This window comes from Poecilia mexicana, unplaced genomic scaffold, assembly GCF_051168715.1.
Source record: "Poecilia mexicana isolate PSO_F unplaced genomic scaffold, ASM5116871v1 scaffold_13, whole genome shotgun sequence".
NCBI classification, from domain to species: domain Eukaryota; kingdom Metazoa; phylum Chordata; class Actinopteri; order Cyprinodontiformes; family Poeciliidae; genus Poecilia; species Poecilia mexicana.
Genome location: NW_028263382.1, coordinates 15949892 through 15969730, shown reverse-complemented (window position 1 = coordinate 15969730; position 19839 = coordinate 15949892). Strand labels below are relative to the sequence as shown.

The 19839-nt window shown below is 38.1% G+C and overlaps 1 protein-coding gene across 1 annotated transcript in view; it reads left to right on the top strand.

Annotated features, from left to right (window-relative positions):
• The first annotated feature begins 1787 nt into the window (after positions 1-1787).
• Positions 1788-19839, top strand: part of lsamp (limbic system associated membrane protein) — an 84523-nt gene continuing 66471 nt past the window's right edge. The window contains exons 1-4 of the mRNA XM_088012117.1: positions 1788-1816; positions 1917-2141; positions 6332-6476; positions 8019-8106. Coding sequence (XP_087868243.1) covers positions 1788-1816; positions 1917-2141; positions 6332-6476; positions 8019-8106 — 487 coding nt within the window. The remainder of the gene's footprint in view (positions 1817-1916; positions 2142-6331; positions 6477-8018; positions 8107-19839) is intronic.

The following is a 19839-nucleotide window of genomic DNA, read 5'->3' as shown; positions in this document are numbered from 1 at the left end:
TTAAAGAGATTTTGTGAAGAATAATGGTTAGAAATATACTTCAACTGAGTGTTGTCCATCTCCAATTAAAAACTACGCACTTTAATGTATACTTAAATTATGACATTTTGTAATGTATGGAGGCATGGGAAGTTTATAGATTGTAACATCGCCTGAGCAAGAAATGTTGACTAAAGTCATTTGACAAGAGCAGAAAAGGACCTTTTTGTAGGACTTGATTTTTCAGATAAAACCTTTTATGTACTTTTTTTGTTTACTCTTTTACATGATTATTTAGAGATTCCTCATTCATAGTGCTCTTAACTTCAATGTTTAGAAATAAAAAAAAGTGCTCATGTATGCTCTGGGTTTGTACAGCAAGCTCAGTTGTTCTTTTATACATAGCATGCAACTTGTGCAAAAGATTCTTATATTTCGATAATGACAGACAATAGGCAATTTCAGCTGATGGGAAAACTGTTGTAGGTGGGAGTGATGGCCATCCTTTTGTGCATTTATTTGAAATGTCTCTCAATAAAAGGATTTGGTTTGTTTCCCCCAAAAATTTCTCTCCTTAAACACTTCATTAAACCAACAAACACAATTTCACAGGCAAGCTTTAAGTACTTTCCACTGTGGAAATCAAGATAATTAATTGTTGTTTGCCACTCGTGTCGACTCCAATTTACAATTTCATTACATAGATTCTACCTGCTTTATTGTCAATTAACACAACAGCCACACAAGCTAACATCTGTGTACAGGATAAATATATTTAATATTTGGTTTTGTTTGTTGTTATATACACTGCTCAAAAAACTAAAGGGAACACTCAAATAACACATCCTAGATCTGAATGAATGAAATATTCTCATTGAATACTTTGTTCTGTACAAAGTTGAATGTGCTGACAACAAAATCACACAAAAATCATCAATGGAAATCAAATTTATTAACCAATGGAGGCCTGGATTTGGAGCCACACACACAAAGTGAAATGTTCCCTTTATTTTTTTTGAGCAGTATATTTCAATTTCAATGTTGTGTAACATTGCCACTGCTTTGCTTAATAAGGTCATTCAAGACAAACTAGTAAACATATAGTGGTAGAGGTGGAAGTATTGTACAGTATCATTCACTCTTAGATTTGTATGTATTTGAAATGTCACTGCTTCTGAGTTTCAATCTTATTAAAGTATATTTTGTCATATTATATATATATATATATATATTTATATTTATTTATTTTTTTTAAGAGGCTTTACAATAATTAATTCATGTTCTTCCATTTGTCTCGATACATTTGCAGCACTGTCATTTTGCTGCTTGGATTAATTAATTATTTTAAATTTTGTAGTTTATTTTGAAGATTCTGGACTTTTTTTATTTTTGCAAAGTTCTGGTGATAACTCTTGACATCTTCATTCAGTATAAGTCCAAATAAGAGAAGCTCACAGCAAATAATCCAGGGATCAAAGTGAATTTCTTGATTATTTATGACACAAATATTAAAAAAAATATATAGAAAAATGGGACTTGCAAGGTGAGAAAACACACACATAAATTAGCCTACAGACACCAAAGACATCGCAGTCAATTCACCTCCAGCGAGTTCAAGTGGCAAAAATGCTCCCAGTGAAGAAACCCTTTGTGACACAGAACCTCCAGTCAATATGAGGTGTAAGGAAGGAAGGAAGGGATCAGTAGGCATAGATTTTAAAATACTATGGGGGTGGAAAAAGATATCAGAATTATAAGGAAAAAGAGGATGAAAATTGTTTTGTTAACGGGTGAGAAATGTCAGAGACATGAGAAGAGGAGAAAAAGATGAGGTCAGGTGAGGAGAGTTGGGTATTGATGCTACAGTGGGTGGTGTGGCTCCTCTGTCAGTCTTGGCACATCGTTCATCTCATTACACTTTCACTCTCCGGCTCCAGCATGCTCTCTGGTCCTCCCCCACGGCTAGCCCCGGAGCAGGGTTCCGTCCCGCCCAGCTCTCCTGTCAACACAAGCCCAACTCAGCAGCTCTGGCCCAGGCATCTGTCAGCCCACACAGTCCCCTGTCAGCCACAGCCTATTGGCCAGCTCATATTGACACTGCACACTGCGCCAGAAAAAGACTATAATATACCGCAGCAGAGCATCTATCAACAAAGCTCCCGGTGAGCCAGAAGCCGAGGCATCCATCACCGAAACATTCTTCCAAAACCTTGCACTGATCTCTGTGGGGTCTGTCGCTCGACAGCTTTAAAATAAAATTAATTTGCAAAACATTTGGCTGAAATTACATGACAATGGAAACTCTGGGGTTGTTTTGCAGATCATAAGGTGGACTTTACAGATGGAGACACTCTATCTGTTTGCCAAAAAAAAACAAACAAACAGATGAATATTGTCAAACTAGATTACCTAGCTAAGATACTAAATTATACTAAAGCCTGAACATCGGTATTGGGATGCATTTCCTTTTCTGTTCAACTGTGGGATTCTGTTTCAGTGACATTGAGTTCCATGGGAAAGATGAGCTGAATATGTTAGCAATGAAACCAACCAAAGACAGGTGCACTGTTTGTTTTTTAGTCTACGACTTTAGGACAACCAAGGAAAGACCCACTTTGACAGCTTCTCTGCTGAGCAGAAGTGAGAGCTACAGGCAGACGGCTTTGACGAGTGATGGGATACTCTCCACCTCACGGCCAGGGGCTCATTAGCGAGAACAGAAAATGGTTGCTACTGGGAGTGCTGTGCAGACTGAGCTGAGAGTAGCACGGACTCGGCATGAACAATTCTGCAAAAGAAAGAGAAAGCAAAGGCCAAGTCGAAGGAGAGATGGGGAAAACGTCGATCAATGAATTGCACATTTGATTTCAGCAATGTGCTTTTCACCTCTGCTCTGGAAAACTGATGAGCAGGAAATAGTTGAGAAGAAACCTGTTGAAAGCAGCGACAAGGACCAGGATGTGAGGCAGCCTTGGTGAACAAGAAAACAATTACATCAATGGGATTTGGGGAGAAGTTGTGTTTTACAAAGGTAATAATGAAGAAAGCATATAAACAGGAAAATGTTTTAGGAGGAACATTACAGTATAGTTCTCCGAAAGTGAAATAGTTTTTAATCGGCTTTGACTTTGTTCTATATCAGCAGTTTTTGAAGTGAAGAGAAAGTAGACTGCATAGTTAAAAATATATATTTAGTTGAAATTAACTGTGACGAGGATGATAGTTCCGTCCTAAATTGATCCAATTGTTGAAGAAATTTGCTATGAATTGTGCATATTTATTGGTAATCAAACGTAATGAGAACACAAATAATCTGAATCAGATTTATTGACCAATATTGGGAATTTGGTTTCACATGCGGATAGTGTATAAACTGATAAGATAGGATATGATACGAAGAAAGGCTGCTTTTTGTGAAGATAGTGTTGTCTTAGAGACAAATAAAATACTGACCTGTTGGATAACTTCTTTAAAAAGTAAAAAAAAAAAAAAAAAAAAAAAAGTCTGCATCCTGATGCCAGGACTTTTCTGCCAGATAAAAGCACCATATGGACAAACACTCTAGTAGTAAATTATTTATCAACTATCTGTCTGTCTTTCATATCTTTGAAAGCCACTGGTTACAACACTGTAGACATTTGGAACATAAAATTAAAACTGAGATTGGGAACATATTGGGAAATTAAGTAAATATTTAAATTCACAAAGCCAAAGTGCGTTGTGTGAAAAATAGGAAAAAAAAAAAAATTCTCCAGTCAATAGAAAAAGATCTCCAGAGTTTTCTAAAAAGACAAACCAAGCACATCTAACTAAAGTTGTTCCTAAAGATGAGGCTAAAGGGCCCATCATGGACACTGGATCTTTTTCTAGCATAAATGTTTATTGTCATCCCAAAAAAACTTTAAGCTTTTAGACATCAATCCCACCATTGACAGTTAACAGAGTAAAAATTATGCATCTATCTCAGCAAGCTTAATTTAAACAAAAAAGTGACTGTCTCATATCTAAAAAGATAATAAAGTGACTGAAAGGTTAAAATAAACCCACATACATATATTTCAATTTGGTAACAGCCTTACTTTCAACTTATTTGTTCGTTCAGGTTAAATTTGGATGCTACCTATGTTTGATATGTTGTGTGCAGGAATAAAAATCTTGTCTACTGGGATGAACTTTAAGGAGGTTTTAGGCAAACTGTGAAAAGAGTCATTTCTCTCCACTTTCACTAAATGTTTGCTAAGTATGAGGGATTGCTGCAAACTGACTCGATACAATCAGCTGTGCTTCCTTGGATAGATCATTGCAGCGTTTGATCAACTGACTTTAACATATTCTAATTAAGATTGACATAGAGTTCATGTGATTGTATCAGAATCAGACTTTTTTTTATGACATATGTAATATGTTTTCCCACTCGTCACTTTATATACAGAAACTGAAGCTAATCGGCGACGAAGAGAAAACAAGTGAAGAGAAAACAAAGCCAAATGCAACCATTCTATCACCCCAGAGAGTTTCCTGCCTTCCTGAGAACACAAAAAAGCTTCTCAGTTTGTCAATGTCTGCCTTCGGGTTGTATAAGGGTTGTAGAACATTAACTCCTTAAAAAGTAAGGCTCGTTGAACACTCAACAGCATTACTTGTCTGAAGCCTTTTGTGTTTGTCAGACTGAAAAGGCTTTCACAGAAGGGAGGATACCTGCAGATGTTTCTGTATACCCACATACGTTTGTGATGAGGTAGTCTTGTTCAAAGATGCTAAAGCAGATAAGCCCTGATCTCTTTCTTCTTTATTCTGCTCAGAGTTAGTTCCAACTCTGAGCAGAGTCATCTCAGTGGCTGAAACCAGTGCAGATTTTTTTTTCAGGATATACGGTGCCGATGATTTGAATGAAACCTACACTGCAAGGTTGCGTCATCCGTGAACGATTTTGAGTCAACAAGGCTCAAAACTTTTAACGAAAACAAGGAAACTGAATCATAAACTAATCGATGCTCCGTTTTTGAGACGGTTGAGTCAGACTCCATTATCTCCTCCAGACGTTTCCTCTGGATTATGGATGGTTTTGGGGGAAAGGGTTCTTCCTCAAGCCCCGTGCATATAGGAAACTGTCTGAATCAGTTTAGCATGCTGCTCTTTTAATTAGACCCCTGAAGATTTTTGAAACTAAAATGGATAAGTGCTTGTGGATGAGGAAAGTGGGAGTTATATGTTAGACAGTCGATAACTACAGACAGCTATCACAGTTCCACATAAAGGGAAGGCGCATCAGCAGGGATTCGAGCTGCAAGTAAAAGCCATCAAAGATCTGACATTCACCTCCCACTGGGTCACACACTGGGGTGACTGAACTGTCACATTTGAGCATCACTGGAGGTCAACTGCCTCAACGCTCTGCATCGCTAATCTAATCCCTCGTAGGCCAATCCAAAGTAGAGCGCTTAACCAAGGCTCGGAGAGTTGCATGAATTTACAAATGTGGTACATCTATTGTCAGCTTGCATTACAGCTTATATCCATTCTCAGTTACTCTGACATCCTCTTACATTTACATTTATTCATTAGGAAGATGCTCAGCTCCTTCACTTCATGTGTGAGATGTCTTAGCGTAAGCTTACCTGGCATTAAGCTCCACAATGACAGGAGAGTCTTTTTTTATGATCAGAGAAAGAGGCTTGCTGTTAAAGAGGATGTGTTTATCACAAAGAGATGGCTTATAGGAGAAGGACAAGTCGAGAAGGACTGCAAAAGAGAACACTTACAAATTTTGATGTAGTTTATTGGATTTTAGGTGATAGACCGATGCAAAGTAGCCTGTAATTGAGACATGGTAGGAGGCGTGAAGAGGGTTTTAAAAAACAGTGTATGCATTTAGACCCACTGAATCAATCCCCCTCATCCCCCTGTCCCACTCCGGGTGTGCAGCTCTTCTGGGTGGGGGCAAGGGAGCAACATTAGAAAAAAAAAAAAAGAGGCCTTTTCAGTCATACTGACCACCTAAAGTTCTTTATAGTACGAACACATTCACTCATTTGTGCTCACAAATGTACACATGTTCGAAAATTGGTAGTCAACTTGGGGTTGAGAGCCTTTCCCAGGAGCACATTACCACTTGACAGGAGGAAGCTGGAATCAAACCCACAGCCTTCTGATTGCAAAACCACTATTCTGTCACTGATCTCTATTTAGGCACCTCCATTTATATCTCAAAAATCCCTTGTTTTCATTCATCATACATGTCATTTTTCTAATATGATTTCTCTTCTGTTTGTATTCATTAAAAGGTGAGCTGGGGTGTTTTGTTTCTCTCCCCCAACAGCTTATGTGGCGTTCTCTTCGTCTGTGTTTGCAGGTGTTATGTTGATGACAAAGTCTCCAAGGTGGCCTGGCTCAATCGATCCAACATTATTTTTGCTGGTGAGGACAAGTGGTCCCTGGACCCCAGAGTAGACCTGGTGACTAAAGGGCAACTGGAGTACAGCCTACGCATACAAAAGGTAATGTTGACCGCTGCAGTATCACATCTGAGCACATGATGATGAGAAGAAGAAAATATGTGCCATAAATAGTTTAACACTGAAAATTTAGTTTTTTAATGTCTATCAGAAAGATAGACATGTTCTCCAGTCTTTTCCTTCTTGAAGGATAGCCAGTCTGTCATGCTATGTTAATACCCCATAGAAAAAGGAAGTTGTGGCTTACTGATTGAATCTTCCTTGTCACAAGGATCAAAAGGCATATTTTATCCTTTTTTTTTTCTTTTTTTTTCCATTTTCAGGCTTGGCAGTCATAATTATATTCATTTCCACAAGTCAAGAAATTTGTGGGGGGAAAAAAAAAACTGAGTGCAAGCAAGCCAAGGACACAGCTTAAAGTTGCCAAAGACTGATAATGTTGGGAATGAAACATTAAACCCAGGCATAAGTACATAATGCAGTGTCCACCAAAGATTGTAAAGTAAGAAAGTAGTGAAAAGCATGACCTGTTCTTTAATATGAGCTCATAAGGCTAAGATTCATGTTGATTTGTTTGATGAGGAGGATGAAGTCAGGAGAAATGTTTGATGGCAGTGATGAAGCCTAACACACCCACATCAGACCCAGAGATTTACAAATTCTCTGGGGAAAATCCAGCCTGCCTGTAATTCATCATGGTGGGCAAAGACCCATTATGAGAAAAAAATATTATTAAAACAGTAATTCTGGCAACATTTGGGTAGTTTCTGGTCCTTCTTTTTCGCTGATGCTGTGTGTAAGACTCTGTTTGTCAGAGGAAGGATGTTGAGCTTAACCTAATCTAACCCAACATAAAATACCGAACAAAAGAGTATGAGAGCAAATCATTGACTGGGGACTGCAGTTTGTATTGAGTATAGTATTCTCTGTGGCTGGAGGTGAAATTTGAACAGAATAGTCCAAACAAATCAATACACAGAATTAAGAAGGTTAAATTAAATAGAAGCGGTCAAACAAAGTGCAGAAAAGCAGAAAGAGGTTTATGTTATAACTCCCATTTGTGGTCACATTCAGCCACAATAAAGCAATGATCTTTAAAAGTCTTTAAAGTTAAGAGACCATTTTTAAGGCAACTTTTGCTTGCTTTTGTTTGTGTTTTTGTTGCCTCCATAAAAGTTGGCAGTCTTCTCAGAGAAAACCCCTACCATGAAGAGGGTTATTGATTTTGTTGTTGAACCAGACTTTCTGGAAACAGAGGCATGACTACGAGACCTCTGTTTCCAAAACGGTGCAAACTTCAAACATATATGATAAAATGCATGAGCGGTGGGAATAAGTTCTTATTTCACTTTTTCCAAAATTATGAAGTCTGACTGATTTCCCTGTTAATTTAAGTATATCATAACTTAATTTTGAAAATAACTTCTAAATAACCAAGATTTAGAATGCAAGTATGAGGAAAACTGTGATAATGAAGCAATAGATTCATTAAGAGGTTTGTAAAGTTTTTTTTTTTTGTAGGAATGTCAAAATACAACTTTTTTAAGAATATGACAATAAAAATTTCCCTTTCTTCCTCTTTAGGTGGATGTGTATGATGAAGGCTCATATACCTGCTCCATACAAACCAAGCAGCAGCCTAAGACCTCACAGGTGTACCTCATCGTACAAGGTAAGCTGCAAACACCTGCTCCCAAGGTGCATACCGCATGGTTTCCCATGGTTACCGACGAGATATACCTGGAAATGATCTTAAAACTTGCTTTTTTTAATTTACATTGTTCTCTGACATATCTCAACTGTGTCAAAAGTCCCAAGCTTAGCCGGTGTTCTTAGAGGCACCAGACATCATTACCACTCTTCAATTCCTTAATGTGGAAACATGTCGTTCTAAGATGTTAGCAGTAAAATCTCAGAATGTGCTCAGTGAGAATACACAGGCAGTTTGATACAATTGTCTGCCCACAGCAGTACACTTCTTTTCATTTGCCATTTCAAATGATTTCTAAGTGCGCTTGACAAGCCTTTTTAACATTTGTCTTATATAACATAGAGCATGAAGGTATTTGTCCTGAAAGCAGTAGAACTGACAGAAAGATGTGATCAGAGGTGCTTCGGGATTTTTTCCTATTCCATCTTTATATGCAGGCCAGAGCTACTGGTTGATGTAATGATACATTCCGCTTATGAAACAAGACACGATTTTAAATTTCTAAGAGACAAGAGATGATTGTAATGAATTTAAGCATCCACTTCTTTTTTTGTTATGTTTTCACTAGTGATGTGTCTTCTGTGTCAAGGCTTCAAAGCGGGCCTCGCGCAATTCAGGAGGATTTTTATGAAGCGTGTATCGAGTCTAGTGTTGATGGTGTAGGCAGTGACTTTTGAAATCGTTTACCATAATCAGTTTTTGCATCTCGATTGACTTCCTCAAAGAGGAAATAAAAGGCAAACAAGCTTAATGGCTAGAGCACATCCACGTTCTGCATTTTCCTGAAAAATGTTCCTCCTTGTTCTCTGACGATGCGGTACCAGATCTTTAATAGAAATATCAATTCGTAGATAGTCCATACAACGAAAAGCAACTTCACAATATATGTTTTAATTATTATTATTTGTTTTAGATGAAGGACACATGGGTCCATGTTAACATGCATTATTTTAATGTGTTGATTATAAAGCTTTCATGAACAATAACAAGATCAATATTTAAACCCAAAATATCAAATACTGAACTGAAGCCAGTCCTAAAAAGAAAAAAATGCTGACTCAAATTTAAATTGAATCCCCTGTAGTCTATTTTGTCTACATGCTCTGTAACCTCTTTGTTCTTTTAGAGAAAATGCGAATATCAAGATACACTGACTATTATATTAAAAATATTTTTATTTGACGTATAAAAATACGTCAAATAGAAACTGCTCAGATTGAAGCAACTGAGCAGTTTTGTAGAGTATTTACCTCTTCCTTTCTTCTTTCAGTCTGCTTTGGAATCATAAATGAATGAGAGAAATAGGAACATCTGATGCCGCACCAAGGTCAAAACAGACAGATTCATTATCTTTCCTAATGTAATTGTATCCGTGCCTTCTTTTGCAAAGCAGCAGTTACTGTAGTTTGTGGCACTTGTTGCTTAGCTCCTTTGTATGGAGGTGACGCATGTGGGGGAGTGCATCTCAGTTTCACCTCTGAATTATGAAAACACTTGACAAACCAGATGCGTTCCCATCATTAGTGAGGTTTGTTCCTTTAATTCAGATGTGTATTATGTATGAGTTGGCCATACATAATACACACCTGAATGATCATGTGTGAGTTGGCCAGTGAAAAGTAAGCCCAGTTAAATACAACAGGCTGATGGATAAATGCACTTCTGCATAATGTCACCTCAGACAAAACTCCACGAAGAGACTCTCTCCTTTTATTATGAGCTTATCAATTCATCCATTAATAAAATTTCCAAAGGTCAGTGCTTGTATTGATGCTGCTCCTCTGGGATTCATGGCTGCAAAACTGCCCGTCCTTCCCAGAATCCATTGCATGCGATTAGTCAGTGCTTGATCATCTGAATGTCCTGTGTTGACTTCCAAAGTTTCTGAAGGAAGGATCGTTTATCACAACTAATGCAATAGTTAAAGCCAAAAATTGATTTCTCTCTTCTTTTTTTTTTTTTATTCCCGGCCGTTGTGTCCTTTGTTTCACCTTTTAAATAAGATTATTAATTCTGCAGTCATCGGTGCTCAGCTCCTTGCTATGTGGGTGTACACTTTTCTTTTATTTTATTTTAGCTCAGTATGGTTTTGCTGATTAAGGACAATTGGGTTCAGAAATTGAGAACAAATGTAGGCAAACAACTGCCTTTAGGGTGCAGATGGAAGAGCTCTTAATTTGTCGTAATAACTAATAAATGCTTAATGAACAACCCAATACAAATGTAAATTCAGCTTCTTCAGCGCATCGGTTTTGCCCACCCATTCACTCGCTTTAGCTCAAATCTTTCATTCAGAAGATAAGAATGTCCCTTTGTGTGCAGCGACACTTGCACCCTTGCATGCAGCGACCTGAACCAACCCCCACAAAAACCCAATCAACTCTGTAGGATAATAATTCACCCTGCCTTCATCTTTTAATGGGTATGGAAGTCCTAGGCATCAAACATTGCCCCTGGTTACAGACTCCCAGATCAGGTTCACATAACCAAAGCTGACAATTTTCTGCTCGCAGGGACAGGGAAGTAATTGGAAAACAAATGGTCAGACAAAGTAAATTTGTGGAGGATGAAAAAGTGGCAGACTTGTGGAACTTACACAAGAGAAACCAAGCAGCTGAGTGATTGCACTAGAAATCCCAATATAAGGTAGACTCCCTACTCTAATCTGCTCAGATTTGTTGATTTTTTTTTCTTATGTGCTAGAGATACAATATATATATATATATATATATATTTTTTTTTTTTTTAAAGTAAAGGATTTGTACTTTGAGGCTGTGAAAATATGTGTCAAGGAACTGACACATATTTTAGCAAACTAATTATTAGTTCTGACCACATCTTTTAAAAAAAATAAAAAAATAAAAAAATAACATTATCTACTAACAATCTCTCAAGTCTTTCTTGATGGTCCTCACACTTTGACAAATTGTCAGCAAGTGAAGAAAACAATAAAACAAGTGAGGTGAGCTGCACACTCTCTGCCTCCTATATAGTTGTGGTTTAATAATTACTCAGTAACCCTGAAGTAACCCCCCCCCTCCCTCCCATCAGTGTCGGAGTAACTTCCAGAGTGACTGCCTTTGATTAACTCCTGAACTACTTCTTGCACTTGTTTGTACAGTCAGGCACATAAAGCCTCGCTTAAAGCCATTATTTTCTACAACCCTGTAAGGTTGCAAGGTCCTTGGTTGTTAGTTTGGCACAGTCTGTGTCTGCAGGTTATAGCTCATGTGTTGTTCGGGCAATCAGGACATGTGGGTGATGCTGTTGGGGAAAAAACAACAAAAAAACAAATGCGTTCAAAGTATCTCAACTTAGGTTTTGCCAACTTTAGACTAAGAGAAAGATTTTAATAAGACTGCAGTGGTAACCTGAGCTGTATTTTAGTCAGGACTGACATGGTTTACCTTTTGGCACTGATGAATTCATCTGGGTGCAACTAGAAATAGTAAATATTTTACATTATTCAGTCTGTGCTTTGAATTGTGTTAGTGACCACAGGTAATGAGCCATCATGTTCCTCAAACTTCCACAGTTTCAGTCAAACCCTCACAACTCTACATATGTCTGTCAGACTGTCGGATATATGCAGATTCAGCATATTTTGCACAGTTTTACTTCCCATCATGGATGTCAAAACACACTGCAAATCAGCCAATCACATGGTAGGGGCTCAGTGCATTTAGCTTTCTAGATGTTGTTAGTACAACTTACTGAGGTTTCACGTACAAGAACCTCTCAGGTTTACAGCGACGTGTTAAACAAGAGAAAATATCTGGTGAGCAGCAACTGTGCAAAGGAAAATTAAATTTTCATAGAAAAGTGTGAAGTTGATGGTCAATAATAACAAGAGATCACATCAGATCTTGCCCCTTTTAGGTAAACTCAGGTAGTTGAGGCTAAGATCCAACAACTTAGGCAAAGTTTCACAATAGCAGATATGAAAAATGTTGCCTTTTAAATTCAGATGACGCATTCAGATGGAAGTGTCAAATGTAAACATGAATGTATTGATCTAGCCTCCGTTCCATCAACACTCCAGAAGCAGCTGATTACAGTGTAATAATGTGAGATAATTTTTTTTTTTTTACTTTTTTGGTACCAACTAAGCATTGTTTGACACTATTGAGCTTTGTTTTCAACGTGGCTGCTGTCATGTTGCATTTTTTCTGACTTTTACGTCAATGATGCGAGGTGTGCATCATATTTCTGCCCCAGAAGCCACATGTGGTAAATCCAGACATAAACAATAACTGAAAAAGTTATAGTTATGAAATTATGAAAGTCAGGGTGTCAGTGGAGAGCACCACATCCCAATACCATCACTCCTAATTTGACGATGCATCCAAACAGACTAATGTACAGAAGTTGCGGTCAATGTTCCACAAAAAGACATTGCTTTTACTTGTGCTTTCCTTTTATTAGCTTCCCCCACGTTGTTGTTTTTTATGACAATACTGTTGCCTCAGAATAACTTTGAAATTGAGCCACAGACATTATTACTTCTGTAAATAGCATGCTGCTGTGAGACGTCTGTGTTCTTCTTCTTCTCCTCATTGGTCTCATTGCAGTCAAGGCGGGGTACATCCTGGACAGGTCACTAGTCCACCACAGGGCTAGCGGTACAGATACCATTGCAATAATTTAACCTGATGAAACCAAAGTTATGCATTGTTTTTGTTTTTTTGTTTTTTTGCGTATATTTCGATAAGAAGCCATTTATCCTGACAATGTTTTTAAGGCCATGACAGGCCAATCTACTGATTGGCTTCCTATGATTGCTTTTGGGACCACAGTGTGTCCATTTTCTGATGAATGCTTCCAGCAGGATATTACATCATGTCTCAAAATAGTTCTTAAACATGTCTGTGTGCTGTACATTAATGACTTCCACAGCCACCAGCTACTAACCCAAAAAGGGATGTGCTCTGTGGACACATCCCACAGGATTAAGATTAAAGTAACAATTTCTATACTTGTAGTATTTAGCAGTTTGTCTAACACTGTTGTCAATGTATTTTATAGCATCATCTAAAAAAAAACCAGATAAAACTGACTCTGGAGTTGTGATGCAGAGGGGTAACAGTCAGTGCATTCAGAATATCCACAATAATAAATCCCATCAGCAGCCCATATAAACAATTTTACCGTCCTTATTAATGGCGTTCCTCTTCTAAAGGACAAACAGGAGTAGTTCCTCACTCATAATTTGAAACTATGTGTTGTGTAGAAAGTTGTAAAGCTTATTTCTGTGTAGCTACTGTCAAAATGAATAAGCACAAGTTATTTTTACATGACTAATGGAATCTGGGGACATCTTGAAGGCTGGAATTTCTACAAATGTTTTCTTTCCTTTTATTTCAGATTCTGTATATTTTCAAATATTAATCTTAGCAGGTTTTGTTTTCCGACACACCATGGCAACTGATTAAAATAAGAACTACAGCAAATGAGAGGACAGGAGTAAGAGCAAGACGAAATACCCCTAGAGAAAATGTAGTGCCACCAATGGCTTGAGCAATTTACTCTGTGTATGCATCTATTACGTTGGTAAAGAAGATTCCTGAGCAAACATGATCATAAACAAACAAACAAAAAGAAAACATCATGCCCATGTTGAAACATGATGGTGGGAGCATCAGGCTGTGGGGATCATTTTTCTTTCCATGAACTGGGAAGATGGTCAGGTTCATAGGAAAATGGAACCAGCAGAAAATCAGTGGGAAAACTTCTCCCAAACATTTGAGAGTCCTCTCTCTTTTTAAAGGTAGCAGTACAGAATATTGTGTACTTTTGCACATAAAGTTCATATGAAGATGGATCCAGCTAAAAAAAAAACTTGTGAAAATTAATGCAAACACGGATTTCCTGTCCAAGTTTGAGCTATATTGTTAAGAAAATGCAAAGCTGGTAGAGACAAATCCCAAAAGACTTTCAGCTCTACAAGCAAAAGTATGGACTTTGGGGACTGAACACATATTGGATGTTACACTTTTTTGTGAAAACTGTATGATTTTTGTTTTTGCATACTACTTTTTGTCCGTCAATCATAAAAAAGTCAAATGAACTAAATTGCGTGTGTGGTTATAATGTGAGAAAATCTGAAAACGTTTGAGGGCAATGACTACATTTAAAAGTCTGCAAATACACACAGCTGCTAACGGGAATGGCTTTACAGTGAAGCCAAATATAATACAAATTATGTTGCACAACTGCAGTGTTTCAGCAAATTCAGCAAGTCCATAATATGGTATGTGAATATGCTTCATAAAATGCAGAGCCTGGGGAATGATTCATTCATCTCATGAGGTCAAGCTTGTAATTCCCTTACAGGAATGGAACCCCGATTCCAGCTAACTGACAAGCCGCCAGTAGACTGCTGACCCCAATCATAAGCGTTTCAGTTTGTTGAGCCCTGCTTTTCACCAGTGTGTCTAACATTTAGACTTCATTTGGTGTAGCTGATTTATAGGTTGAGCAAATCTTACTAACTCCAGCATGTGAGTCTGTTAGTTTGTACGGGTCTGTGTCACAAATTAGATTGAGGGAGCGAGAGAGGGAGGGAGGGATAGAAGACTGAAATGGGGTGGTTTGATATTTAGACAATCCAGTGCATGAGTTTTACATAGTAGTGGACCAGTATTTATCAGTTCAGTATTCACTGATTTTTCTGTGGAATGTAGCTCAAAAATGTTAATGAAAAATTCACCTTTTACCATAAAGCATATCTAGAATATTTAAAGAAAGTGCAGCTTGGGAAACTGAAATCCCTAGTTGCAATGTTAGGTGACATGCTATTGGTTGGCATTTGCAAAGCAGCCAATCAAGGCCCTCCATTCATTTTACATGGCTGTACCCCAAGAGCGGAGATGAGGAATGCTGTAGATATAAAGTAGGGGTGGGGATCTTTGAGAATCATAGTCTGGTTCCTGTTTTTGGGGAAACGATTCAATCCAAAATTTATTTTCGCATCAAAATGATTATTCATAAAAATTTCTGCTTTGATTTGTAGGTGTGCAAAATGTCCTCATAATCTACTCCAGCATGCACTGCAAGGCAGAATGACAAACGGAAATGTTCAAGTGTCTTTTTGACGTTTACTATGTTTCAAAATAGTAGTCTATCCTGAGATTACCATGTATGGATTAGCTCACCAGGAAAATCTTCATCTTCATCCTGTGCACTAAAACCACTAAAGTCGCCTTCTTCAGTGTCAGATTTGAACAAGCTCAGATTTATTTTCACACATTTCCTCTCAATGTCACTTTTGTCCCAAGACAAACCTGCCCTTGAACTTGTGCAGCAGTCTAGCCTTTCAAAACCTGATGGTAAATAATTCTTATATTAGTTAAATTATTGTTTAAGCCACAGTATTGACTCATACGCTGATATGAAGTTTGGTTCAGGCCGCCCTTCTTTTTCCAGTACAGCTGTAGCTGAGCATCCACTCTGGTTTGTTTTGGCGTCATTCTTTTGAAGTTGCAGTACAGAATGTTGCATACTTCTGCATATAAGCATTCTGCATGTGTTCGTGTATTAAAAAGCATCGGCTTTATTAAATACATTTGCATAGAAAACTGCTGTCTTTTTTTCCAACTCTTTAACATTTCAGTGTTGACAGTGCTGAACAAGCTGATTGAGATCAGCATTGATCTGATTGTGTTGTATTTGAGTCAGCAGTTTTGCATAAAGATTAATCTTATTAAGCTTTTATGGTATTAAATCTAAATTTTAATTCACCTCTGAAACAAAACTATCCATGTTTTGGTCTTATTTTAAAACAAGGATAAAATAAAGTCGTGATACTGGGCGGCTTACAGTGATGTAAAAAAGTATGTGCCTCCTTGCAAATATTTTTCTTTGTTTTTTATCACACTTAAATGGTTTTGCTATTTGAATGATTGATTTAAAAAAAAGCTGTTATCAAATAAAGAGAGTTACGAAATGTGGTTTTGCTTGCTTAAGGAAAAAAAAAAGAGCGCAAACCAGCTTGTCCTCATGTAAAAAAAAAAATGGTCCCATAAATCTAAAAACTGGTTGTATCACACACGGCACCAACAGCTACCATTAATAAGATGAATGTGGAATAACTTAATTAATAACAAATATGTGTTTTTTGTTTTGTTTTTACTGATTTGAACTATGGTTTTGACTCTGGATCCAAATCATCTGTAATAAAAACTTACTTTTATCCTCACTAGGAATGGTTTAATTTCTGGCAGAAAGGTGGGACACTCGAATATCTCTTCTTCAACACTGACTCATCCTTTCGTCCTTTCAATTCTTCATTCTTGCCATCACAATGATGTGGTATTTAAAGAGTCAGTCCACTGAACTCTATGAAGAAAGCCATGTCACTCTAAAGAGCACCTTAACAGGAGGGGGCCGAGTCTCTCTGTCTGCACACAATCTCTTGCTCTTCAATCTGGCCAAAGAGGAGGACTGACCTTTTTACAATTATCATGGGACAATCAGATTATTTGAGTGGAAGCCATTTGCTTCTTTTCCACCTCTCCCAGTCTTGACTCTCATTCATCTTTTCATCTTTACTGTTCTCCTGTGCATCTCGTGACTTCCTCCAACACTTATAATCATTGTTGCCGGGGTGCTTTGTTACTTCCTCTTGAGCCAACCATAAAGGTTCTGGACAGGAGTTAGAAACACTCCAGAAGACTGAGAAATTGAAAGAGCTATATAGGGTAGAAGTGGATTAGTTGTTGTATGGCTTTCATTCATTTTGGATATCGGCAGTCTGTCTGGCTCTCCTGCTACAAAACTATGATCACACCCACAAACACATAATTGCTTGTTCTGCCGCCAGGCATGGCTCTCAGACTTCATTCCTTCTCCCAGATGATTCCACCTTCCTCGTCTGAAATAAAGAATGTTAAGAAAGATCAATGAAGCTTGTACTCTCCGAAGAGAAAAAAGCAAATACAAGAACAAAACTTCCTCTAAACCACAAGTACTACAGCTGTTTGCAGTTTCTCAGTTTAGAGCAAAGATTCTGTGTGTCGTGGGTTTTTCCACCTAACTCTGAGCATGTGGATGGTTTGTCATGTGCCAAATATGAATATAGTGCATTGGAATTATTAGATTATTCATACCGCTTCCACATTTTCACATCTTGTTGCCTAACAAAACACTCATTTTAATGTATTTTATCATGATCTTGTGAACCAACACATCTGGTCTTAGCTTCACATCACACATAACAAATTGCATATAGGCCATAAAGTTCAGTTTTGGTTTCATTTGATGATTTCACCCATTTCCACATGTTTGCTTTGTCCCTGATTGATCTCTGGCACTTAGACATAAACGCCAGGCTTGTGCGGTACATGACCACTATTGGTCCTATGAACAGCTTCCTTGCCTGAACTGGGGATCCCTGCAGCTGTTTACGTTGCAAAGCAGTTGGGATCTCCTCAGATGACTTGAAGGGTGTTGCTTGCACTAGAATTTATGTAGGAGCATCAGAGTAAATGGGGACCCAATACCACACCTATCAGATTTTATTAGTAAAAATATGTACATTAGAAATTCCTTTCACTTAACAATTGTGTGTCGCTTTATGTTGATGTATAGAAATTCTAATTCTACAGTTCGACATGAGTAATAGAGTTAAACTGCAAAACTAAATAAAAGAAAAAGCCTAAAGGTCATTCACACAGTCTATAAAGACATGAAAATAAGATGTCGGAAACAATCCAAGTAAACGCTGCAGCTTACAGTTGATGCAATCCATTTCTGTTAGGAAATAAGACTTATAGTGTGTCATAGTTGGATGCAAGGCTTTGGCTGTCTTGCAGAGAACAAGCAGAAGATGCCGGGAGAAGAACAGGAGACACTGAGAGTTAATTTTAAAAAAGCACTGCAGAGCAGGGCAGTCGGTGAGAACAAACTGTATAAAGCAACCCTATCAAGGCTGGGGAGAACAAAGAAAAAGTGACAATGTTGGCCTCTGCTGCGGGGGGCGGGGGGGGGACTTAGCTCTGAACTAAAGAAGTCCAGGAGGTATGTTTTGAAGAGTCTATGGAATTGGAAGTGGTGAGAAAGAAAGCAGAAAGTCAAACTGAAATATGAAGCTGATTCTTGTTGGTGCACAGCATGTAAAGCTTGAATGCTTATAGCAACACTTCAGATAAAAAATGCATGTTGTTTCCATCTGTCACTGCAGAGTAATACAGTTAAGGCCAAATCTCAAAGTTAGGGTGATGGCAAGGATGTCTTCCAATCTCAAAGGCTTGGATCCTATTATCAAGAATAAAGGGTCAAAATATTCAGTTCAGGTAATGTATTTATCACCAATTCACAACAAATGTTGTCTGAAGGCACTCTACAATAAAAGTCCTTCTTGTCCGTTCACACTTACATTCCAGTTGATCCTTGTTCAGTTTATTAATCAAGTTTATTATTCATCAAGTAAATAACTTTCAACAAGCCCTCATGCTGAGCAGAGAAAATATGATCTCTCTTCTTGATTTTCATCAGAAACATTTGCTGCAGAGTTTTGGATCTAACTTTATTGAATGGTTTACAACTATTTTTGTGTTGCTCACAATTGGATTCTTTGGCTATGCTGGATATATCCCACATAAAAAGCTTAGGCATTAGTTTGACAAAACGTTTTTGCTTTGTTTATTTCATTTCAACATCGACTCATGTTGAAATGACGTTGTTTGTGTTGTCACAATGAAATTAGGTGTGTTACAGAGTGGCAGATTTGTACATCATCTACAAACATGGACTTGGCAAAGATTATTTACTGACTGCTTAATCCACTACCATTGCTATATGGTCATTCTAGTTCTTGCAGTAGCAGAGTTTTTCTATCTGAAAAGGAATTACTATATTCAGTTTTAATATAAAACTTCTGTGCAGTTGTTAAAAATGCACCCCCCTCAGTTGTTATAAGCATCTCTAAAGACACCAGAGGCAACTTGTTTTCAGCATTTTACCACTCTCTATGCAAACAGGAAACTGAGGTCCAGCTTTCAAACTTTTAAAAGCCCAAGCTGAGCCCTGACTGGGTGAAGGCCAGCAGTGAGCCGTGCCATGCCTCATTATGCCTGACGTGAACACGACAGCAGAGCGACAGCAGGACACACATCCATATGCACAGGTCCCCTCGGGGACAAGATTACAAGAAGTCGTCACGGCGGACATTATTCAGTGCAGCGAGCCAGTTGGACGAAGCAGAGGAGGAAGAACGGAGAGAGAAAGAAGCCACACACATTTGCCGTTGCCTTTGAACTTTCATAATGAAACTGACTCCTTGAAGTTTTAATGAAAGCAACAATTTACCATTCCCTTTTCTCCCTGGGCTGCTGAGGCGGAATCTCTAAAAATAAAATAAAAATAATAAAATAAGACTGCAGTACCCTTTAATCTTTTTTTTTTTTTCTCCCTTCGTGGAGAGGAACTGTCATGCATTTAAATGGCACCATCCCATGGACACACACGACAGTGGCAATATATTGACCAGGGAGTGCAGGTGGATCCAGAAGAGTCGTATTTCACAGAGTAACCAGACGGACATCGGTTCTGCCCAGCGTCTCTACGGTCTGATCTCTGATGTAGAGGGGCCACTATTTCTTTTTGACTGCCTCTGCTCACCACATGCATCCCCATTACTTGCATAGAACCTGCCAGCATCCTTTCCCTCCATCATTTTTCCATCCTCTGTGTGAC